This window comes from Lycorma delicatula, chromosome 10 (assembly GCF_047948215.1).
Source record: "Lycorma delicatula isolate Av1 chromosome 10, ASM4794821v1, whole genome shotgun sequence".
Taxonomy (NCBI): Eukaryota; Metazoa; Arthropoda; class Insecta; order Hemiptera; family Fulgoridae; genus Lycorma; species Lycorma delicatula.
Window position 1 is genome coordinate 8,006,756 of NC_134464.1, and position 27,056 is coordinate 8,033,811.

General features: G+C 30.6%; 1 protein-coding gene across 2 annotated transcripts in view; it reads left to right on the plus strand.

The window, feature by feature from the left end:
• The window catches only part of LOC142331567 (G-protein coupled receptor Mth2-like), a 52,664-nt gene extending 26,492 nt beyond the window's left edge, over positions 1 to 26,172 (plus strand). Inside the window, exons 3-7 of one of the 2 annotated variants that reach the window (XM_075377563.1) lie at positions 8,424 to 8,451; positions 12,334 to 12,412; positions 14,353 to 14,471; positions 19,928 to 20,096; positions 25,682 to 26,172. In XM_075377563.1, coding sequence (XP_075233678.1) covers positions 8,424 to 8,451; positions 12,334 to 12,412; positions 14,353 to 14,471; positions 19,928 to 20,096; positions 25,682 to 26,036 — 750 coding nt within the window. In that variant the 3' untranslated portion in view covers positions 26,037 to 26,172. Of the gene's footprint in view, positions 1 to 7,642; positions 8,452 to 12,333; positions 12,413 to 14,352; positions 14,472 to 19,927; positions 20,097 to 25,681 lie in introns of those variants that run through there. The other variant, XM_075377562.1, reaches the window with a different exon arrangement.
• Positions 26,173 to 27,056: the final 884 nt, after the last annotated feature.

A 27,056-nucleotide genomic window follows, 5' to 3' on the forward strand; every position in this document is an offset into this window, starting at 1 on the left:
ATAACCTTTACTTTTTGCAACCCGATTAAATAATTATTAAAGAAACCATATTCTCCTCAGTCTGTATGTTTAGAATTGACACATTTTTAATAACCATCTCATTATTTAATATATAAAAATAATATAATCTCTATAATCATTATGTAGAGTTATTAATTAATGTCTGTTTATAAATACCAACAGAATTTTTTCCACTAAATTTCTGCTCATACATCTGTAGTTAAATAAATGATTCTTTACTGAGGATGTCCATTAGATGCCATAACTTAATATCTGTTAGTTTGCCAGAGTGGCTGTCACAAAATTTAAATTCGAATAAGGCTTGGCATTTTTTATTCACTATAAAATTCAGTTATCACTAAGAGACTGTAAGCGAGTATAAAACTGCTGTTGCTTAGAAGATGAATATATAATCTCATCGGTTGTAAGTGACCTTACATGAAATACAAATCATTCATGAAAATTAGTAATGTACAAACATCTCCAAGAATGAGCATCCAACACCAGGCATACTAGGAAAAGAAAGAAATGTTTTTCCATTGTATTTTTCACTTTGTCAAAAATATTGTTATAAATCATAATGGGATTTTGATATGTAACAGACTTCAGCTGTTGAGGAAGTGTGAGGAATATAAAAAATATAAGTGATGTTTTTCATTGTCCATTAATTACAATAAATTTCCCTGATATTTCATTATTTATATGTGAAAACGTATTCACAGTAATTTTATTGATGTAGTTCAATCTCTCAATAACTTTTAATTTATGTTTGGTAGTTGCAATTGTAAAGCTCCATTTGTTTTATTTCTTATAGACTTTTTTATTCTTAATCTTTTATTACTTTTCCTTCATCTTCTGGAATACAATAAATCTTTTTCATTCCCTTAACATCTCCACTTTTACAAATTATTTGAAATTCTGTGTTATTTTAAATACTGTTCCTCTGTTAAAAGAAATCAACATTTATCTAAATATCTAAAGTGTCCATATCCACAGTACAGACCCCAGTTAGAAATCAGATAAAACCCACTAGACACTCCAAGGGAGGAATGGATCCAGGATTAATGAAGAGACTGAATAATTAAAAATCCAGTCCATCTATCTGTAGTGGACCACATAATAAGAAAAACAGCCCCATCAGTAGGAGTATTTCAAGCTTCGCTGTGGACACCAAGTTTCCACTTTCATTTCCTTGAGAAATTATGGTACCTAGGATGGGAACTGCGTATTAGTGATCAGCAACCTCAGCTCAAATATATGCCTCAGTTAATCTCTATTCTTTACGTATTAAACAGCTACCTGAAAACAAATTTAACCTTTCTTTATTAAGCAAAACAGTCTTCCATTCCTAAAATTGTATGCCCTGTGGAATTATCTGACTGCATTATACACCATTCACCCAGACCCCCCAATGGAGGTTAAGTGGTGGTAATATCTTGTATGGCTTAGCTCGCTAGCCTCGTCTATTACATATAAAAATTACATATGTTTTTTGCAACATATTTAGTAATTTCTTCAACATTAGAGGAGATTATACATAATAACCCATAATTATCCGTAATCACCGTATTAATCAAATTTACCGTAACATATACACTGGATGAAAAAGGCGCATTGTTAAACAGATACGAACACATGTAGGCACTTAATATTTATTTAAACATCACAATAATGGAATACACAAACCACCACTACCGAAATATTAAAAAAATAACTACATGTAAAAAGCAAAAGAATAAAAATTATGAAATATATAAAACCAAAATCAATATATACTAAGTTACCAAACGTTTATTAAAATAAAACGAACAAACTTTTGTAAAAAATGTTAGAAGTAAATTTTGCTGGTACTATAATACAAAAAAAGCGATGCTGTCTGAGGAAAGTAGCCTCAGAAACTAAAAGTACTCAGATGTAAGTAAAGATTACTGAATGATCGTAAGACATAAGGGCCTCAGACGTTGCCTGTTTTGTCAGAAAATTAACAGTTTAATATTATTTCCGGTTTAATGAGAAGAATTTCTCATTTTCCTCTATTCCTCCTTTTATTTCTTCTTCTACACTTTATCCAGTTTCCTGTGTTTAGTGAATAATTATAATCGTCCATGATATTTTACCGCCTGTTCTATTTTAATGTAATTGAAATGACATGGATCCAATTATACAAAGGACAAAAAACGAAATGTAGTAATTTTTGTTGATATATCAGTTTAAAGCGAGAGGTAAATGAATAGGAATTATATTTATTAACATTTTTTTTTTTTAATATACTTATTTTTAGTGTCATTATTTACTTTTAAATCACAATTTTCCTTAATTTTTTCGACATATTTTCTGATTCCCATTACCACCAATCTACTAGATATACTACATTTACAAAGAGACATTTTTATTTCAGCACCCGAGGTACATAACCAGGCCATTTTTACATTTTATCAGGACAGCTAGACAAAGTTTTTTTGTGCATAATTTTTAGCTTTTTAACTTCAAATAAATATGAAATTTTGAAAATAAATATAACAAATAAAACAAATACTTGAAAATAAATATGAAATAACCGAAAGTTTTTTGATAAATCAAACTTATTAGATGTATTGTAACCGGCGTTGTAATGCAAAATGTTTATTTTTTATTGGACATAAATAAGTGGACATAATGTTTTGTACCACTGTAAATGATGACACATAGATTATATTGCTTAAGACACAAAGTCATTATTTTGGTACATTTGGGTGGTAATTTAACACTTTTTAAAGGAAAAATATAGTTTATTTGTTACGTTAATAAACAAATATTAAATGTTAAAATTATATGTTAAACTAATTTATACTGTTAAAATTGAAATAATTTTAAACATTTTTTTGTATGATATTTTTGTTTAATTCATTATATTTCTGACAATATACTGAATCGTAATGTGTTATTTTGTAATAATATGACAATATCAATTAATTACAGATATTATTTTCCACTAAAAATGTTGAAATATCTTACAATTTAAAAAATAATAAATTATCACTGAATAACTTATCAATAGATGGTAAACCAGTTATGATCGGTAATTTCTTAAAACAATGAAGTTTGAATAAACAAAACGCGCGGATAGCTTATGCATATCCAATTCTTCAGTTAACATATTACAAACAACGTTCTTTATGTCCATAGTCTCTGCTATCTCTCTAACCTTAATTTGTTGGTCGTCCAATACCATTTAGTGAAATTTTTTGATGACATCGGTGGCGGTTGCAGTTTTTGGCCGTCCCAAACGCTCATCATCAACCAAGCCGGTACAACAGTGTTTAAATTCACCTGCCCATCTTTTCACAGTGGCAAATGGTGGGACAGATTCCCCCTAAACAGCGCCCAACTCGGTTTTAATTTGCGTAGGCGTATTGTCTTTCAAATGCAAGTATTTATTCATGCACGATATTCGAGTTTTTGCATTTTTACAAAAACACTCAAAATGACTTACTCAAACGATTTCGTTGTCCAGTGTTCGGTGCAGGTTTGGTGGTTGTGACCACACATTAACATCTGTGGTGACCTACCAGGCGTTCCTGGATACTCCGTTTCCAGATGCTGCAGAGGGTGAAGCAGAAATCGGCGTTAGGGCGGGTGAAACACCATTCCTTGGCGTTCGGACCGTGGAACCTGAAGATATAGATCGAGTGGTTTCTTGAATGGCATTGAAGAAAGCACCAGGGATTGACCAACTTGACCCGGATATTTTTACGGTCTGCTGCCTGTCATAAGAGAGCTGCTTGGCTGACTGTTCTCGGGGTGCCTAAGCTGGGGCTGCTTTCCGGCTTGCTGGAAGGTGGCTTTGGTGAGGGTGCTCTTAAACCTGGTGAGGTCAGCAGTTATCTGCCCATCAGCCTCTTGCCGGTCCTCGGCAAGTTGCTGGAAAGGCTGGTTGTGGAACGGCTCTGGGAAAACATCGATATGAACTGTTTTCTAAATCGAGGCCAATATGGCTTCATGAAAGGGGTTGGCACCAAGGATTGCATCTTAAATGCTCAAGGTGGAAAGCGCTGACTGCAAATACGTTTTGGCAATTTTTATTGACATAGAGGCAGCATTTCCTTCCTTGTGGAGTTCTGTCCTCTATGAATTGGAATGCCGCAATGTTCCCGAAGCCCTGCAGGCCGTGGTAAGAGACTATCTGTCTAACCGCACGGCTCTGTTTAAGGATGCGCACCTAGTTGTGGAAAAATTCGTCACCAGGGGAAGCTCGCAGGGTTCCGTTCTTGGTCCCTTGCTGTGGAACCTGGTGTTTGATGGATTTCTGGGGTTGACATTCCCAGAAGGGGTTACGGCCCAGGCTTTCGCTGCTGACTGTCTCCTTTTAGTTCGTGGTAATTCATGACCGCAGCTAGAGAATAGGGCGCAGGCGGCTTTGTCAACCGCCGAGGGCTGGATGGACATGCAAAATTTAAAGATTTATGTACCCTAGACTAAGTTTATGCTTCTGAAGGGTACAGACAAATTATCAAGCAGTCGTAACCTCCACAAAGTATAAAGGCTGTGTAATCAACCGAGTAAGGGTTCATTAAGTACCTAGGTGTTTTGTTTGATGACAAGTTGCTTTTTAGTAACCACATTAAGCAAGTTGCGGCGGACACAGTTGTGATGCACAAACTTAGAAGGATTGCTCGGAAGGATTACGGGCTGTCAAATGTACTTCGTGTACTGAGGTGTCTTCAAGAGCATGATCGCGGCGCCAATTTGGGCACATAGGTTGGATAGAAATAGAGCACTGCTTCACAATTTAAGGAGTGCCCAGCGCAGAGCCTTGATAGTACGCACTGGTGTTTTTAAAACAACCTCCTACGAGGCTACCACCGTATTGGGAAAGGCTCTCCCAATCGATTTAGTGGTGAAAGTTCGGGCAGCCATGTGGAAGTTGCGAAGAGGTTGGAAAGCCGAGGCATTTGGGATGCGGTTTCGAGCCGGGCTAGAACCGGAGCGGAACGGCGATCACAATGCACCAGATCTAAATTTCATTCAGTTGCCCATTTCCTGCCTGCGGAAGAGGCTATGGAGCCTCGCGATGGAGGCATGGCAGCTTGAATGGCACACCACGACTAAGGGAAGATCCTTGTATAGGTTTATACAGGATCTGGGGGGATGGTATGTCTTGAATTAATTTTTAAGGGCAGCGGGTGCCCAAGTGCTCACCAACCATGTGGGTTTGAAGCAATGTCTGTTTCGGTTTCACCTAGCGGCTGATGAGTTGTGTGTGTGCGGGGAGGTCCAGTCGAACGAGCATATGATGTTCGACTGCCCTGCTCTTGGGGGGGGGGGGCAGAGACCGGGCCACCCTGGAACTTGAGGTCAGGGGGAAAACTGGCCGCTCATAAACAGCGAGTCAGTGTGGCGAGAGCCGCATTGTCGGACCGTGTGGGAGTTCCTCGATGAGGTTGCGAAGTTCAACCGGCATCGCTAGAGTTTTTTAATTAATCTGGGTTATACTGATTCCTATAGTGCCGCTGTGGGAAGATTTTCCTGAGATAATGGCCGGCCACCAGCCAGATACAAGCTCCAAGCGCTTTAAATGGTTGACGGGCACTAGCTGGCATACAGCGACCGAGGCGTGACAGCCTAAATTGCTGTCTTTTATTTTATTAACTTTAATGACTTTTAGTAATTATTAACAAGGGGTGCGCCTCCTCGATCTAGATTTAGTTTGACAAGTGAGAGGTTGGGACACATAAGCGGGTGGTGAATAGCACCCTGCTTAATTCGCTCACGCTGATAGGTAGCTCACTAGGAGCTTTTAGGTAACGAGGTCGCTAAACTGTTTTAGAGGCGCAGTCAAAAATATATGTAGACATAAATATTTAATAACAATGATAAGCATAGTGTTTTCTTAAGACACTTCGAAACTAATTCTCCCAAGAGAATTTATCATCTAATAAAACATCCAGAAATTTCACATTATGGGAAACATAAGTATTGTAATGAAAATTCTATCTACATAAGCAACAGTGTTAAGTGTATCTGAGAAGCAAAATGAAATGATTTATTAACCATATTTCAAGTTAGATGGTTCAATCCATTCAGCAGACAATTTTTTAAACTGCTATCATAGAATATTCAATTCTTTTTAAGTATGAGTGGCTGAAATGTAGTGTTCAGTTGTTCATAACTGACAAATGAAAAGAAATAGTCAAATGAAATAATTACTGTATTTAAGTACATTTTAATCATTACAAAAAATTTACTTTTATTTTTTCACATATCATCAAATACAGCTACACATATTTTTCCCATTAGTTTTTTTATTCTGTCAAGTAACAATGTCAGCAGTCTTTCCTTGATCCACGATCTTGTCGCATCGTTTGATTTCCTTGAAGAAATGGGTACCGTTACATCGCTCTTTAAGTGCAGAAAGAATTGAAAATCATAGGACACCAAATCAGGTGAGTATGGAAGTTCATATCTCAACTTTACAAAGGCCTCGGCAGTTTCATGTGATGTGTGTGGCCGAGCATTATTGTGTTGAAGCTACGTGGATTGTCGAATGCAACTCACACATCTCCTAAATGTTTTAGAAGCACCGAAAGGAGGTGTTTCTACCTTTTGATATTTCTCATCAATCACAGAAACCGGTTGACCACTGCAATGTTCATGTTCATCGTTAATATTCGCTTTACCAGATTTTGATGCATAAAATTTTATTGCCCACCTCTTCACAGTACTTAAATTAACAGTTTTATCACCATAAATGGATTACAGATGATGATGAATGTCACTAATATAAACTTTTTCCGCTGTTAAAAATTCAGTTGCGGCACACTTTTATATGCTTAATGTAGCAGGTGTACATCATTTCATAACAATCAACACTGACTGAAAATGTGAAGACATGAGTCAACAGTTAGAATGTTAGTGGTAGAAAAATGAAACTACAAGATCGTACCATCTTTTGCTTGTGATATTTTATTCTTCCATTACTGTACACCGTGAATTACATTTCTCAGCTATTCGTCGTAATTACCTTCATATTTAGGCAGATTTGTGTCATATGTGAAAAGAGGACAAATGGTTTAAAATAATTTAGTTTTACTACAAATTTTTTTTCAATTTTACTAAAGGAATTTTTTTTTGAGACTGGTATCAACTGCTTTGATCATTTTGCCCTATGAGAATGGAAATTTGTAATGTACGAAAAATACTGTGTCTGACTCCTGTCAGACACAGTATTTTTCATACATTACATTGATATCCTTATCAAACCCAGGACCTCTGGATAAAAGGCTGAGATGCTATCACTTCTCCACAGAAATCGGATTTATTATTTTTAAAAGGATTTTGTAATTTATAAAACTGTAAAAAAATTATTTTTATTTTATTTCTGTATTATAATTTTTAGAAAAAGAAATGATATCAACAAAATTTACTTTAACAGATTAGTAATGTTAATTACATCAAGCACCTTAAAAAAAAATAATAATTTACTAGAAAACCCACAAAAAGACATAATTGCAATAAAGGAAAACCACTTCCTTAAGTCAGTTAACATTATATATGGATGGTTTTGTAACCAGACAGATTATTAAATTATAGTCTTTTATCTAAATCATTAGTCATAAATGACATTTATCTTACATTAAAGATTCAAGAGGTTTTTGTAAGTAGATGTGTACATTTATACTAAACTGAAAATGATTAATTTATCGACTACATACAAATTAATATTTCTAATTATTTTAATAGAAATTATTAATTGTGAAAATAAATTTTCTTGTAAAGAATGGAAAAGTATTAAATTAAAAAATCCTGTTAAAAGTGAAAACGGTAGTATCATATCAAATGGTGTTTCTTATCCATCGAATCTGACATTCATTGACGGTGATGAAATGAGATACTGTGTTTGCTCAGAAAAGTTTTGTGTAAGAAAATGCTGCCAAGATGGTTCTTCGATGAATGAATTAAATGAATGTGTAAAGAGTGAAATGCAGTTTAATCTTATCGACATAAAAAATCATACATTAAATGAATCTGTATTAGATTTAAATAAATTCAGAGTTATTAAATACCCAATAAAACTTGACTGTGTAATGGGAACATATACTGTGGAACCTGAGAAATATTTTATACATACTAATGGAAGTTTGACCAATTACGGCAAGGAAACAAGTATTATACATAATATAGACAACAGTTGTTTAGAATGGCATAAAACATCTGAAAAGGTTGCATTATTTTTATGTAATGATGAAAATTATTACAACACTTATGGGTTAATTGATTTGATCAGTTCGTCTATATCACTAATATTTCTTATAATAACATTTGTATTATATTGCATTATACCAGATTTAAATAATAACATGCTTGGTAAAAATGTATTAAGTCAAATCATAAGTGTCATATTGATATTTGTCATGTTTCTTATTGGATATGCACTTTTTTTTAAGGACAAAAAAGAGATCGCTATATACATAGGTAAGTCTAGTTTTATATGCATTCTATTTATTTGAAATGATTATACATGTAGAATATAATTAATGCATTTGTAGTTTAGCATCCTAGCTGTATATAATAATTATTATTAATAATAAATGAAATAAAAATGTCACTTACTACTTATTGTTTTTTTAAATTTAAAATTTCAAAAAAGTAGGTTGTTACCCTTTTTAGTCAAATAAATCTGATTGACAATTGACAATTAACAATCCAACTTAGAAGAAGTAACATCCTTTTTTAAATTCTAAATCTTTTAAAAAATTTTTCATACCTCTGATGAAGTGGTAAGAACGCAAAAGCCCTTAAGTGAAAGAATTAAAAAAAAAAAACAGTAAAATATTTTTATTTTATTCGTTATTGATAATGGTATGATTAAAATTCCTAGCTTTGTGTGATCAGATATTAATTATATAATATAATATATTATTGCAACATAATATATTCTTACTGCAGCCTGAAGACAACAGGTTCTGAATCTAAGGTCCAGTGAAATAAAAATTGAAGTTGAATAAGGAATGGGCCATAATTTTTTTTTTTTTTGATGTGCAGTTTTATTCATCTGAATCTATCATTGGATTCAGATAAATCCAAAGGAATAATAACTAAAAATCTGTATGAAGTTGGGAGGAAGTTAAGTGAGGATAAAACGAGGTTTTTTCAAAATATCTCAGAATTGTTGATTTTAGTAAAAATTAATAAGATATATTTTGAAGCTTACAATATTTTGGTTTCTTTTGACATAAAGATTAACAATTTTATTTTTAAGGAGATTTTAACGGGCATTATGTTAAAAGTATCTTAGTTAAGATATTTTCTGATGAAGTTCAGTCTTATCAAAATCCATAGAGGAGTAATAAAAAAAAAAACCTTTTTTTTATTGCCATTTTGCAGACTCGACCTCAGATGTCGTCTTATGATTCCATTACATTAGTGGGTCGTTTTGGTTATATATGTGGACAATTTCATTCAGAGGCAAGGGATTATAATCCTTGTTTTTCTTGTTTGCCAGTTGTAGTTTTGTTTCTTATCTTCAGACTGGATAAAATGATTTTTATTAAGTATCATAACTTTTGAATATGGATTATTGATGGCACCTAATTTTGGTTACAGTCTGTGAAGGGGTTGGGGAGATAAGATTACCATGAACTGTTGCACATTGATTAAAACTGATTTTTAAGAGTCTCTCACTAAATGAGGTTTATCAAAAAATTTACATTTCATCCGGAATAAAAAGGAAACATGAAATTTGTAATATAAATTTGATTTAAAAATCTATATATGTTAGACACAAGTAAATATGGCTTGCTGAATAGTGTTCCCTAAGTCGATTAGATTTTGACGGTTAAGAATTGTCATTATCTAACAATGAATGGTTTTATAAAAATAGAATTTAGCATTGAGGTCTGAAATTTAAAACAACAAAATATAATCTTGTTTTCAGAATCTTAATCTTTACTTTATAGAATTACTTTATTTTATTATTATTTTAAAATTTATATTTATAAATTTGCGTAATTAATAAAAAAATATAACCCAATATTGTAAAATTTCAAAAAAAATTAAGGTTTTTTATTTTTAAACAATTTAAAAATATATAATAGTTTTCCTGAAGAAAGAATCTGCTATAAATAATAAAATTAGTACTAAATATGTGGAAACATTAATAATTATTTAAGTCTTGATTACTTGAAGAAACAAGAATAACCTACTTTTATTTATTTATTATTTCTGCTTCTTGTATTCTCCTTCCCTTTACATCATGTTGGGATAATGTTAGTCTCTGCATTCCGGTTTAACAACACAGTTGAATGTGGTAATTATTACATAAATATACAAGTTTCAACAGTACCTCCACCCCCAAAAACAAACTCTCTTAAGTCTATTAATTGAATACATTTTTCTTTGCAGTGCTGTCACATTTTCTTTAATGATGTACTGTTATAAACTTTTAAAGCCATGATGGTGGAAGATTCAGGTAATAAATTCTCTATAAACAGGACCATCTTCTCAATTCAGATTTATTTATGGAAACAACAGGACAAATGTTCTTTTTATATAAAATGAGGTTTATAAATAGGCTATTTATAAATTAACCACAATTGACAGTGCATAGTTTACGGAAGTAATATAATGAGTAACTGTTCTGTGAGAAAATGGTGCAGGAAATTCAGGGAAGGGTGAATTATTGTGCACAATATGGAAGGATGAGGGAGACATTCAATTGAAAGTAATGAATTCGTTGAAAATATTGAACATAATATTCATGATAATGCTGCTTCACAATTACTGATTTTAATGAAAAGATATTTGAAATTTCAAGGCCCATAAATATTATTTTTAATTCTGCCTGTAACAAATCCATAATATTTATGGATTTGTTGGCAGAATGAAAATGAAAAGAATGGGTTGGTATTGACTTACCAGAATTTCTTGAGAGTATTGTTAACAGGGGGCCAGACATTGATTCAGTTCAACAACATTGAGACAAAATGTAATCTACAAGCAGTAGATGCACACATACTTGCCAAACAAGCCTAAAAAATTAAAACAAAAAATTATAGCTTTTGTGTTTTGTGACCATAAAGGAATTTTGTTGGCCATGCTTCGGAAGAAATGCGAAGATATCCTAACAAAGGTGAACATTTTTTGCTCGACAATGTACAACCTACATAGCCTCTAACACTAAGGGCAAACTGAACAATTTTAAGTGGCAGATTTTTTACCATTCTCCTTACAACCCTAATTTGGCGCTGTCTAATTTACATCTGTTCACAAAGTTGAAGAATCGGCTGGATAATGAAGACTTCAAAACAATTATGAACTCACAGATGCTTTTGGAGGCACTGTTCTTTGAAAAGGAAATAGACAAGTTGGTGTCACGATACAAGTATTTGACTTTGGTTGCAGACTGTATCGAAAATTAATAAAGTATGTAAATGGTATGTAGTACATTATTTTCAGTCTTTTTTTTTAATTACTTAAACAGAGGTTAAATTATAAATACCCATAATATATTCAACTGATTTTAATGTAAAAAAAGTTCTATATTCTAAAAATTTCACCACAACATTCTATTTATTATGTGTAAAATTTGCATGTTTTTTATTAATGTCATTACACGCATATTCTCTTTACATCAGTCGATCTGCAAAATTTAATTCTGTCATATCGAGTAATTGTTGTTCTTTGTAGGTAAATTTACATCTATTCTGTCCAATGTAATATTTAATGAAATCACTTTAGTCTAATTTATGAAATCCTGGGTTGTATGTCAGTGTGTTTTCTATTAGAATTCTTTATGATCTTTCATTTTTTTTTTGTTTTTTTGAAAGCAACACAATAACTTCTTTTTTGAAAATGTTGGTAGTTGCACTGTTGCCCTACGTTTAATGAAATTAAGTATTTTTGTCATTAAGTGTGATTTGTACTGTACTGTATGTAGCACACTGACCCATAATTGTGGGTGACAATGTAATATTATAAAAAAACTTCATTTTTCCTACAGCGATTGGTGGTTAGATGCACTATAGATATCTGTTCTGGGTTTTCTAAATATTGTGAAGATGAATTTATTATCATTTTGGATATGGAGAGATCAAAAAATTTAAAGGATTTATATTCTACAGTGAAACATAAGTAAGATGTAGTTTTTATCAATGCACACTAGTCAATTTTCATACTTGATAAAAATATAACAAATTAGTTACTTCTTAGAGTAAATAATGGGCCATATAGCGCTTCGGTCATGCTAAAAAATATTCCATCTTTATCATCTCAAATGAGCATAAAAAGATTTTATAGTTATTTACATTTTCACATCTGTTAATAATAAGTAATTGTACCATTTGTATCTTTTTTCAGGATATCCACGAGTGTATGGTATGCTTGCAAATTCTTTCTGGTTAAATGTGACATGTTTTGACATCTGGATAGTTTTCAGGTAATAATATATTTCTGTCTTATTAAAAATTAAAATAATTAATTACTATTAAACCACTGAAATTGAAACACTACATTTTTATTACATTTATTTTAAATGGATGGAAATTCATCCAATAATTTTATCCTCTTTTAGGAATTGGCTGTAACCATTGGTGTCCCTCATGCCCCACTTTGGTCACATGTGTAATGGAAATTGTAGTAAAACTGAAGTACAAATATTCATTTTTCATTCTGGAAAACTGTTGCAACTTTTCTTAGTCTTAATAGTAATTTCTATAATTTAATACTTAATTAGCAATTTATAAATATTTGGCTTAATAATTATAAATTATTAAAAATGTATAATTCTTAATGACAGAAATGAAGTTTGATTAAAATATTTCTTCAGACATATATTTATATCCTTATTTGATTATTTAACATTATATCTGAATAAAGTAGATGTCATTTTGTTTCAATAAAATGTATAATATTTTACCTGAGAAATTATAATTTTATAAAACTGACTACAGTAGCTGCTATTTTGAGACTTTATAATAATTTAAAATTGTTGTGTTAATGATAATATTTGAGCATGAATATGTATAATATTACTTCAGTTTGTTCCTGAGATATCAATTTCTATTTAAAAATAAAAATCTGGTATTAATTTGAAGAACACAATACGAGGACTTCGTAACTACCGAACGGACGGTTCGGTGAGTTATTATCCTGACAAAGAAACGCAAGATTTTTCAGAACTTTTTTTTTTTAATTTTTAACCTAGTCACCTTGCAATTCGATACATTTAGGACAGCGAATTTTCAACTTTTTATTACACTCAGTATAATGCGATTTTTCGAACTCTGCAAATCAAGCGGTTGTCTCAGTTTTGACCTCATCATTTGAAGTGAATCTTTGCCTAGTGGACCGTGTTTTCAGGTTGTGAAGAGAAACTGCTCGGTGGAAACAAATCCAAAGAATACGGTGTATGTGGAAGCAGTAGAAAAGTAGGCCACTGGTTTTTATAATAGGTGCATTAACACTATTTGTAGCCATGGCTCTCCTGCAGTGAAACTGGTTTCCCTTTCTTTGAAAAATATTCAATCTATATGTTTTTGGTCGACTGTTAATTTATCCGTCACACATTGAAAGTAAATCTTTTTCATACTCAAAACATCGTGTAAAATGTAGTGAACTCGGCCTATCAAGATCTTTAAAATTTCACCAAGCTCACATACCTTCAATCGGCCATAACTTAATTTGGCGTTGTGGATTTCGTGAAATTCGTCGTCGGTAACGATTTTTCGCGTCCAGAGTGTTCCTTATTTTGTATAGCTACACCGCGTTTAAATTTATCAACTCGGTTTTTTACCGTCGAGTAGGAAGGGGAGTTTAGCTTTAAAGTTGAGTTTAGCTTTTTCAATATGTCCGTCTTGGTTAAACTTTTTAAATCGGTTCATAACATTTCGAAATTATCTATTTTTCATAATACGTTGTAAGCTGCTTGCTTTGATTGCCACAAACCAAACCACTAAAAACACGCGTCGGAAACTTCGCAGCACACATCCTATCCGATCATAACTAAAACATCATTGTCATTTAGTTATACCTGCACCATCTTTGCGTCAGGCCGAGAACTTTCTTAATAAGACTAGTGAATAAACCCTGAAAAACAATTATTTTCTACCACTATCATATATTTTTGTCATTTTGTTTTGTTTATTTATATAAATTTCTGTTACTATTACTTATGATTGTTAAACGGTAAAAGAATGCAAACTAATTTAATAACAGATTAATAGCAGTCATAACTGATTATGACTGCTATATCTAATAATGAAACGTAAAAAAACATAGTTCCATTTTGTTTTATAGAAATGTTTGAAGTAATTTTAATGAACTGAAGCTCACTTAATTATCTTGATCTAAAAGATATTTTTTTTATTATGTCTTTAGCGGTTATTCTCAACCTTACCTTAGTCTGACTAAAAAACAGGAGATGAAAAAGTTCTTAATCTACTCGGCCTACGCCTGGGCTGTGCCGGGGATATTGTGTATTATACGTTATAATATTGGTAACTATGACTGATTCTATTTTCTTTATCAATTTTTTAACAAATAATATATGCAGTATGTATAGTGTACCCACCATTTTAAATGTGCCACCATTAAACCTTAATTTACAGGAAAGGCTTTGAACCAAATTTAAATTTGGTACTTTTCACGAATCTATTAATGCCTTATACTTGTGAGGTATTAATAATAAACTACTGAAATTTTTGAAATCTTCATCGTTTTTCCAGTATGGAGGACTACTTCATTTTATAAATGGAAACCCCCAATTTTTAAAACGCTTTTGTAATTTTAGTTCTACGCACGACTCAACATTTTTATTCTTGGACGTTTTTCATTAAACGCAACCGTTCACCTGTCAACAATATCTTAACATTGTATAAAACATTTTTAGAAAGGACAGGCTTGCTTAGATTTTCACGGTCAGTTGTGAATTTAATTTCATAAATTTTAATTGTTATGCAGTGACGGCTCGCGTATAGGCACTGTGGAACTGCATCACACCCTATTTCCACTTTATATTATCGATAACATTTAATACGAGTACTTTTTTCTTTAATTCTTTCTTTATAATTGTGCAATATATAATCTTTAAGCTTAATGTCAGTAGCCATCTTCCAGTTTATGAAAAAGACCAAAATTTTTGTATGGAACTGTACGCTTCAGAGTTCCAGCGGCGTGGTGTTTGGCTGTTGTCCGTGTGCGCACATAGGAAGCTGCATGCGAGGGAGAGAGACCACTGTCGCTCTCGCAAGTGCCGACCCTGGCGTGCTGGTGGAAGGTAGTTTTTTTACTCCGAGTGTGTATGGAATGTTCCTTGTTCATTCCTTTTTCTAGTTTAGTCGGTGGAAGGAATATGAAAGCGGTTTAGTTGTTTTTTCAGTAATGATGAAAAGATGGCAGAAATCAAGGGTTCTTTGATTGTCAAATCTGTTTAAAAAGACGCTGGAAGGACGAAAGAGAAGGTAATTAGTAAAAATCAATTACGTATTTGTTTCTATGTACATAGAAATTTAAATTAAGCACCATTGGACTGTAGTGTTTTTAAGCGGACATTTTATTAAGTTTATCTAATAATACTAGAAAATATTATTTGTATTGACATTTTATTATTTATTAAGTGAAACCGAATACGGTTTTTAATCACAGTGTGCTTAAAAACCGTATATATGGTACACAGTTTACAATTAGATTATTGTCCTGCTTCCAGCTTTTCTATTTGATTCATTTTTTTTCGGTTCTTTTATTTTAAAGAAAACTAACCATGGCCTTGAAAAGGCCCAGAAAAAAGTTTTTCTGGAGCAGCACCCCACTAATTTTAGCAACAAGCCACCACTGATATAGTGACTTATTGTTATATTAAACTGATTACTTTTTTTAAAATATTCTTTATCTCCTGAATTGTAATAAGGAATTTTTTTGACAATATTTTTTTGTTTAGTCTGAAGTAATAATATTTATTTTCAAAAAATTTAATGAAAAATAATTTGTCGATATTAAATTAATAAGTTTATTTTCATAAACTGAAATAAAACAATATATTTCTCTGTGCTGCATTTTTTGCATTCATTTATTAGAATAGAGTACAGTAAAACATTTTTCCTCATTTAATGTGTTGTAAAACTGTAAAGATGAAAAATCTTGTAGCTTCAAAGTTAACCAGATTAATGAAATATAAAAATACAGCACCAATGAAACATAACAAAGATTAAAATTATAACTCTGTGACTTACGTTACTTAGATTCAACTTATAGGGTTCATGCTGTCAATAGGTACAGCTGGTGATTAGGTAACAATTAGGAGAATCACTGCATTAAACAGAAAATATTTGAGAATAAAAATCATATAAAAAGTCACTAATTTATGCCAGTGACTTAAGAGATGAATTAACCACCCCAAGCTTTCATGTTACTTTTTTACAGATTTCAATACTAGATTGTAGATACCGGTGTTTTCAATTAACCACACACATCTTAGGAATGGTTGATCTGAGACTGTACAAGACTACACTTCATTTACACTTCAATTTCATTTACAATGTAAATGAAATGTATACATATAATCCTCATTCATCCTCTGATGAGGATTGTGGTGGTTCCAGAGGCTAAACAGAAAAGAAAGCTTCCATGTACAGCAGCTCAAACATTTTTAATGAAAACTTTAGATTACAACAACCTTAATCAAAATAGCAGCCATGTAATATTTTTCAGCTAGTTTCAAAGGTAGCCCCCACAATAGATCCAAATAGTGACTCGCAATGAAAGATAGATCCCTTTGAGGTAGAAGCATTTGCTTAATTTTATTTTTTTAATTATTTTACTGTTACTGTTGTTACTTTGAAAAAACATTAAATGACCACCATTTTAGTTAGGGTTACCTATTGGAATAATATATCACAACTCTAGCCTTTCCTTTAAACATTTTTGAGTTGGCCCTGAAGAGGGGACCTTCGGATGTGGTAGGTTTTTTAACCAAAAAATTGATTTTTTTGAGGTAAAACCATTTGCTGAATCTCATTTTAAGAGTTGAAATTTATTTCAGTGTTACTATACTTTATGAATACTGTGTATATAAATTCTCCTTAATTCAGTAGCATGGAAAACATGGTTTCCTTAGCATAATTTTTTATCTTGTAATCAAATCAGAATAGTATATATTTACGCTAAAATATAGAGACAAAATATTACAGTTTAATAAAATATTAAACTGAAGATGATGCATACAGGAGAAAATAGGATTGAAATGCCTTTTTATTTTTTATTGAATAAAATGTAGATTTATAATAATTTATGTTTTGAATGTTATAATTATAAATAAAGATGTAGGTTATATACTTGAAATAATTATTGCTGAGTTTTCTATCTTATGTAATTGTAACTGTGTTATTTCAGGATAATAAAGATTTATTTTACTTTTTGACTGGCTTACTCATCTAACTTTAATTATATTCTGTGGTTAACATGTTTGATACAATATACATATATTAATTTTTCAAACATGTTGCTTACAACAGATAATAAATTTATTAAAAAACGAGGATTCTAGTGGTCTGCCACATCCTTATACGTCTCATCACCACACATCCTCTGCTAAAGATTATTTTAATTGTAATTATAATAAATAATTTATTGCATAATTACATGAAATCAGAGTAGCATCATAAAATAAATAATTAGAAAATAAAAATTAGAAGTGATTAAAGTCCATATAATTTATTTACATACAATATAAATTCATGAAATTATGTTTTGGAAAATATATGAAGATATTAAATACAAAAGATAACAGCCAAATAATTCAAAAATCAAAAGTTATTAATGAAGATTATTGGAGCACATGTTTATGTGCAAGTTTAACAGTTGCAGAAGATTCAGGGTTTTTTAATTTTTAAATTAGTATTATTTAAAAATTCATCAAGAGAGTAATATTGTTTCTGTAAGATAAGATTTTTTAGTTGTATTTTAAATAAATTAGTCAGAAGATTTTTTTAATAGATAACTAATTTATTAGATATGGAATAAGCATAATAAGGCCCTTTCTTGAGTTAAATAAATAGGAAAAAGGTTTTGCTGTCGTTTTTTGATAGAAGCAATAAGGAAAACAATAAGTTACTATTCTTTTTAACAAGACCACACAGTCATAAATATAAACTAAGGGTAAGTTAACATTTAAAAATTTATATATATATATATATATATATATATATATATATTCACAGTTATATACTGGTATATAATTGTGAATATAAGGACTGGCTAAAAGCACGTACCGTAAAACAAACAAAATGGTTTCCAAAAGAGTCGATAGATCACCAAAAGGAGACAATACTTTGCATATGCCCAGAACTAAAACAATGGTTTCACCCAGGAGGTGATGCTTTTTGACAGTATTCTAACCTATGATGAGATGTGGATTCACCATTATTAAGTGGAATCAATAAAAATAGAGCATGGATTGGAAGAACAAGAGTTCAGCTATTAAGGAAAAATTTTGAACCCGATCATCAACAGGTGATATAATGACAGTATTTTTGGTTAACATTGCTGATTGTATAATTTTCCCATCAGCTAATAACAACAGAATTTTTGAGTCTCATATCCCCTTTCTGGCTATTTTATTAGATGAATAATTTGCTTGGAATGAACAAATTGATTTTGTTAGTTAAAAAAATGAAACTGTATAGTTTTACTTTGAAGTACCTTAGTAGAATACTGAGTTTATTATCATTATTAAACATATATAAATATTTATGTATATTCCTCTCTGAAGTGTAATGTCATTTCTTAGGGCTATCTCAAAAACTTGAGTATTCAAAATAAAAAGGGCTATAAATATGGTGTGTATTTAGAAAATTAAAAATGTTAACTAATACTTGTGCTTATAATTATGAATTCAATCACTAATAAATAAAAAAAATAATCACTTATTAATAAAAAATAACAATTTTCAAACCAGACAAAAGAACATTTTACAGGTAAATTTTCATAATACCTCAGCTTATAAGAAAGGGTCTTACGTCTCTGTTGTCATTTTTAATGAATTGCTGAACTATTTAAACCATCTTCCCACCAATTTATTTATAAAATATAGTGAAAGGTTTTTATTTTACAGAAACAATATTACACGGTTAATGAATTTTTAAATAGTTTTAAAAAATTTTATTTTTTTGTAAGCATTTAAAACAATTTTTAAATGTTCTTTTCTTGCATCTGTTCAAGGTTAGAATTATTTTTTTCTAATCTTCTACTCAAGTAACCCACCGGGTTGGTCTAGTGGTGAACACGTCTTCCCAAATCAGCTGATTTGGAAGTCGAAGTGGAAGTTCCAGCATTCAAGTCCTAGTAAAGGCAGTTATTTTTATATGGATTTGAATACTGGATTGTGGATACCGGTGTTCTTTGGTATTTGGATTTCAATTAACCACACAACTCAGGAGTGATCAAACTGAGACTATACAGGACTACACTTCATTTACACTCATACATATCATCCTCTGAAGTAATAACTGAATGGTAACTGCCCCTCTGGCAGTTACCAATCAGTTACCAAGCTACTAAACAGGAAAAAGAAAGTCTTCTACTCAAGTAGTATTCGTTAACACTTGAATTGTGAATTTTTTTATAATCATTTCTTATATTTAGTATCTTCATGTATTTATCTTATCATTTCTTGGGTTTATACATTAAATAATTAATATGGAGTCTAATGACTTCTATTTTTTTATCTTACTATTAATTCTGGCTGGATTGTCTCATTCCATTCTGATCAAGGTTTTATCTTGATTCATCGGGTCTAATGCTTGGGCATTTTTTCTTATCAGCAGAGTAATAAACCTTATCGTTCTTGACGTAATCAAAATAATCTATTACTGTACACCCATCAGAATAAGAGATTAATTTACTATTTCATTGATTAATAATGAAATTCTCATGTGTGTGTGTATGTTTTCAATTTCAGCAAGACTACTATTCATTTCAGTATATACTACTGTTTCTACAACATTGCAAATTGTAAATTTATTACTGTTTTTAGCTACAGTAAAAAAACTTTATGATCATAATAAATTAACTAAAAATGTATTAATTGATGAATGCACGAGAAATTACAATAAAAAAGAAAAAGAAAGGTATGTAAATTTCATTAGCTAAATTTTAAGTAAGTGAGACCTTATAATAAAAAAATAATAATAATCATAATAACTGCTAAAAAGGTATTTATGTAAATATACAAGAGATGGAGCAAGTGTGTCAGTGTTTTGTCGGTAGAGATTGAAGAATAGATCAACAAATTTAGCAACATCTAAGGAATAAATTTGTATTATACTTAAAATAAAAATGTGTGTTTTCTGATGAAATGACATAAATTACATTTAAGAAGTATTTAAATACTTTTTTCTTGTATCATTATGAAAGTGATCTCTGCTCAATAGAAATTCTGTATATGTATTTGTACAAAGTCTCAGAGTAACTTTCTCTTCTCTACATATGATCAGTTTCTGTACTCTATGTGATGCAAGAGTAGATTTTGGTGAAACTTTTTTATGAGAAATTGCTTTTGTTTTACATTGTAATCATGCACAAAACTGATTGTGTAGTTACACTTTTAATTTAAATATTTTGTTTTAACTTTAAATACAAAATTAGATTTGAAACATATTAAATACAAAAAAAAATCAATCAAATTGATGAAAACCAATAAATTGGGGTAAAAAAACTTTGTTTTTTATGTTTGACATATAATAACTTAATAGGTATAAACACATTACACATTTACGTGTTACTTTTATTTTGGAAAAATTTGTAAAAACAAAATTTACTATTAAAAATTGCTGTTACAAAATTATAACAAAAAAACTGGAAATTATACAATTCTTCATTTATTATTTAATAAAATAAATAAATAAAAATTCATTAGATAATAATTTTTTTATTAATGACAGAAATACAATAAATTATTTGAAAAATTATTATTTCAAAGTTGGCAATAAAATAACAACAGCTGATCAACAATGTGCAATACTATGTTTGTGTTTAAATCATTACATGGCAAAAAGTAAATTCTCATGTAACAGTGGAAGGAAATTTTCAACACTTATTTACTATCAATGTATTTCTTCTACAATCAGCGGTTTGGACCGTTCACATTATCTTGCCGCATAAATCCTAAGGTCGACTTGTACTTTCTTCATGAAGAATTGCCACATTTGCTTGAAGATGTTCCTCTAGCATTGAGACACAAGTGTACTTCTAGCACTGTGGCGCACCTCTCCGCTTCTCTTGTGCCGATTCCACACACTAAAATATTAATTTCTTTGAGAAATGGATCGGTCGTGCAAGTCAACATTCCTTGCCACAAAGATCGCCTGATGTAACACCTTTAGGTTTTGACATCAAAAATGATGGTGGGGCCGTCATATTTAAAAAAAAATTATTTAAGGTCCAATTTGGTTCATAAACAGAATAATATATTAGTTTCTTAGATATTTTTGCAAATCATGGACCCACCAAATTGTGGCGGGGTCGTGATATTTAAATAAAAATTTATTTATGGTCCGATTTGTATCATATACAAAATATATATTAGTGACGAGAAAAAAATAGTGGTGAGGTCATGATATTTCAAAAAAAAAATTATTTATTGTCCGATTTGGTTCATATTAAGAATATATATTAATGACGTGAAAGGAAATATTTTTGCAAAACATGGATGGACCTCCTAGGTGGTGGTGGGATCGTGATATATAAAAAAAAAATCTATTTATGGTCGGATGTGGTTCACATTCAGAATATATATTAGTTACGTGAAATGAAATATTTTTTGCAAAACATGGATCTGCTAAATGGTGGTACGGTCGTGATATATCAAAAAAAATTATTTATGGTCCTATATGGCTCATATTCAAAATAATAATTATTACATGAAACAAGAGATATTTTTGCAAGACATGGACCTAGGTGGTGTTAAAGTCGTGATATTTGAAAAGAAATTATTTATGTTCTGATTTGGTTCATATATATATTACTTATGTTAAAGGAGATATTTTTGGGAAACCTGGACTTGCTAGGTGATTGTGGGGACGTGATATTTAAAAAAAAAATGTGTTTGTGGTCTGATTGGTTACATATTCAGAATATATATTAGTGAAGTGAAACGAAATATTATTGAAAAACATGGACCTCCTAGATGGTGGTGGCGTTGTGATATTTAAAAATAATTTATTTATAGTCTGCTTTCGTTCATGTTCAGAATGAGATATTTTTGCAAAACATGTACCTCCTAGGTGTCGGTGTGGCCGTGATATTTCAAAAAAAAAAATGTATGGGTTCTTTCATATTCAGAATATATATTAGTTCTGTGAAATGCGATATTCTGGAAACGCATCTGGGGATGGATGAAAAATATTGTATACAAAACAAAAATGCATTCTCTTGAGGAATTAATTATCTGCATTATGGATGCGGCTGAGCAACATAACGACAGCCCTAAGAACTAAAAAGAGCAACAAAAGCAGTACAGAAGTGTGCCAAGAATGTGTTGAAAATGTCGGCCTCGCTTTTGAGCATTATTATAAACTGCTACATATACACTTTGGTCTAGTGTACTGTTTCTAAATAAGATTCTAATTTTTCTAAATTCTCTTTATTTTATTCAACTTATGTTAAACTATTTTGTTCATAATTAATTAAGTTCTGCTTAAACGTTTTATGTGTTTATAACCCAGTTAACAAAATTATTGTACATCAAACATAAAAAATAGAGTTTTTTCTCCAATTTATTGGTTTTCACCGCAGATTTCTCAAAACCTACTGTAGTTACGGTTCTGAGACCTGTTTTATTCGATTTTTTAGGTCAAAAACCATAAGAAATCACTAATTCTGTCGCTTAATTAACATCTTAAAAATTTCAGTTCGACCTCATTTCACCGAGGTAGCTGAAATCTGAGCCACATCTTTCATTAGCCATAACTCACAAACGAGGGAATTTAGGATGTATTCCCCCCCTCACTCACTCTCTCTCTTTCTGTCTGTGTGTGTGTGGTATATAGAGGATCCAACGAAGAAAGCGAGAAACTTTCAGAATCTGCTGGTGAAAATAATAAAAAGAGTTCATATAAACAAAAGTCTGCAAATGTTTTGCTTTCGAGACTAGCACAAAATTTTGCCTGGATTTCAGCTCTTCTAATAAAAAAAGCCCTATTGTAATTTTTGGAACTTAAGGAGTAAATTATGATTAAAGTTTCTTATATAACTTGAGCTAGGAAACAATATAAAACGGTTTTCAGAACTGTAACTCCAGTAATTTTTAAGAAATTCACCTAAAATATAAAATTTGGTGTTGAAAAATAAGTTTCTTTTAGGTTTGCAATAACTTTCTTTGTTTGACTAATAAATGAGGAAGATTTAGTAACAAAACTAAATAATGATACTATTGTATTTAATTCTGAGAAAATTAGTATAAATGTAGCCGATAAAAAATAAATAAAAAGTTTAAGATCAGTTTTTTATTGATTTGCAAAACAAATGAAAAATAAATAGAAAATCGTATTAAATTTTTTCTGTACCTAATAAACATTCTTTTTAAAAACAAAAACGCTAATTACTCAAAATAACTTTAAAAGAAACAAAAAATTTATAAAAAATATTTTAGCTGTGTATATTACTTAGATAAAACAAAATAATTATGTAAAAAACTAAATTGAAACGTAAGTTATTTAGAAATATTTAAAAAAATTTTATTGTTTAAATTGGCAATACTAACATCTGGTCAACAATGAAAATTGGGTACTTCATTTGAATCTGTTGCCATAAACTATGATACTGATAAAGAAAGTGTTGTATTATTTCATATTGTAGTGTAAAAATGATTGAATTTCGATTTTATAACGAGGAATATGTCGATATAATTTTTGTTTATGGATTTTTTAATGGATTCTGAAGCTGTTCAACGTGAATATAAGGAGAGATTACCTGGAAGGAAGATTCCAAATACAAAAACGTTTTCTTCGGTCTATCAGCATTTGCAAACGAAAGGGTTTGGAAATGCTGATGATAGGGTTTCCAACATGCTAGTTTTCTGCTGAACGCCAAGTAATTCATCGTGTTAATGATGAACATCTTGTGATTCAACATATTCAGCATAGCCCAGGCACTAGTACAAAGGGAATTTCATGTCAAAAAACAAAGTGTAGCGAATCCTACGGAAAGACAATTTTTATCCATTCTGCCTGCAGAAAATTCAAAATTTGCGGCCAACAGATTACCCCCATCGGTTAAACTTGTTTCATTGGCTTCTAGATAACACTGATTAGGTAAATTCAATTTTATTTACTGATGAAGCCACTTTTACAAGAAACAGAGTCTTTAATTATAAGTAGTTATTTATATACACACATATATGTATATATATATATATATACATATATATATATATATATATATATATATATATATATATATATATATAAACATTCTGTTTATATACATATATGTATGTATGTATATAAACAGAATGTTTATAATCCCAAAATAAAATTAGTCTTTCTGCCGCCAAATTAGTCAATACTACCGCTTTATTTCAACCGATCGATCAGGGAATTATTCAATCGTTTAAATTATATCAGAAGAAGAACATTTAAAATTATTTTAGACGAGATGGATTCCAATTGTGAGCGGAATGTTACATGTTGGAAGAAATTTAATATTCCTGACTACATTATGTGCATCAAGTCTTCTTTAGATGAAATAAAACCGTCAACTCTGGTGTCTTGCTGGAAGAATGTGCTTCAAACAGATATGCTGAAAGGTACTGGTGACATCGAGGAAATATCGCTGAAAGCAGTACCGTGTTCAATAGGGAAAATTGGGTTTGATGAAGTAGATGACACAGGTATTGAAATCTCATAAACACATGAGAAGAACTTAATGAACAACATCTGGAATATTTAATGATGCATGTAAAATATGAAGGTGAAGAGGGATCCAGGGATCATATCTTCTAATGATCCCTGGAAAACGGTTACCAAAGACATTAAACTATTCCATGATCTTACCCAGTTTTTTATAGATGCTGATCCATCTTTGAATAGAAGCTTTAACCGCAAAATTGAAGATGCCATGCAAGAATACATAGAACTTCACACGAATTTAAAAACAAGGCGAGACAAGGAAAAATTATTTTTTTAAATTTAAATGCAATCCAAAATACTGTAGGTTGTTTTGTAAATTTCCTTTACAGTAATTTTAGTTTTAGTGTACGTAATACTGTAGTGCTCCTTTTTTGACTTTTTAAGGCGATTACTGAGTAATCTATTTTTAAGGCGATTTGAACATGTAATACCGTTTTCTAATACAGTACATACTGTAGTGAGTTTTTAAATCAAACAGTTCGGAAATGCTTACGAGTAGATTAGGAAATATACTGTATTTTGTTAAATATTTTTTGTGTAGTGTACCTGTGTACTGATTTTTTTCCTTTTACATAGAAGCTAACTATTCTTCCTTAAATGAGTATTAGTTCCGTTATATATTCACAGTTTTATGTATTTGTATCATTTTTGCAGTCTCTAACCCCGGCGAATAATGAGATTTTACTGTACTTAAATTATACATAAATACAATTTTTATATATACGTATTATACAATATGTATGTACAATTTTTATATATGTATTTTGATAATTATCAATAAATAACAAAATAATTATCTGTTTCAGGTTCAATTTGTATTTAAAGCTGATGTTAGTTATGGGTATACCTTGGATTTCAGACATATTAGAACTAATATTTCCCAGCTTAGATCTGCTATGGCAAATCATGTTTACCTTTAATTTATTCCAAGGTGTAATGATGTTTATTATATTTATATGTAAAAAACGAATACTTCACGCTATCAATGTTAAGTTATGGCCATCAAAAATTATCTTTACATATAATGAAAGCTCTTCAAAAAACAGTAAAGCCACCGAAACATCAAGTTCAAGAGGTACGCAAGGTCAATGTACAAATAAAACTGACGAAAAAGAAGTGAATGAAATGACTGAATTAGATATTGAACTGAAAAGTAAATGACATAAACCTCAACAGTTTGATGTAGATTATATATAAAATCATTTTAGCACGAGATAAAGTAACACAGACACTTATTATTGTAGTGTCTTATAATTTATTATAATGTAATACAGACAGTAAAATTGAAATAAAAAAGTTTAAACAAAAAAGGTCTGTTCTTTTTCAAACCTGTGTATTTAGTTTAAATATAAGTTGTAGTAACCTGACTAGAATCAATTTTAAGGAGCAGAACTTTGATTAAAATGATTAAATATTAAATTAGTGAATTTAAATTTATCTATATTTTTCTCTCAAATTTTATAAATATTTTTATTCTATTAAGAAATGAAACTTATAGCAACATATTGCATTTCTGTTTAAGAACCGTCTAATGAAAACAGTCAATTGTACTGTACATCATCCAATTTTTGTGAAAAAATAAAAAATCTTACCCTCCTTTTTTAATCTTTTTTGGATATATTAGACAGTACTGATTACATAAATGCATGTAAATGATCGATATTTTATTTATTATAAGGCACTTCTAATTTTTTACAAAAGAAGATTTAATACCAGGGTGATGATAGCTGAGAGTGAAAGCTATTATATAACTAGACAAACTTTTAGAAGAAATATTGCCATTTCAAGGCCTCTCTCTTTGTACATTGTTTCAAAAAACTTTTATTTTTCTAACACCTAAGCTCTTTATTTGCCTGCCTGGTAGAATAAGAAGTGCCTGTAATCTGAGTCAATTTAAATTTAACTTAGAGGTAGATTTTCACTTGACTACTGATGAGGGGGAAACATTGTATTTGGGGGTGGTGATTTAGTCTAAATGAAACAGTTGTAAATTTTAAATTTAAATAAATCATAATATTCTTATAATTGTACCTGGTCGATGTCAGTATTGTGTTGTATGCTTAGTGTGTCTGTAGGAAATTACAGTTTTTTATTTTGTTTTTCTAATTATAATTGTTGATCTGGAAATCCTTTCTGCAGTAACTAAAACTTTTGCTTTATCACATGCAACTTCAGTATTAT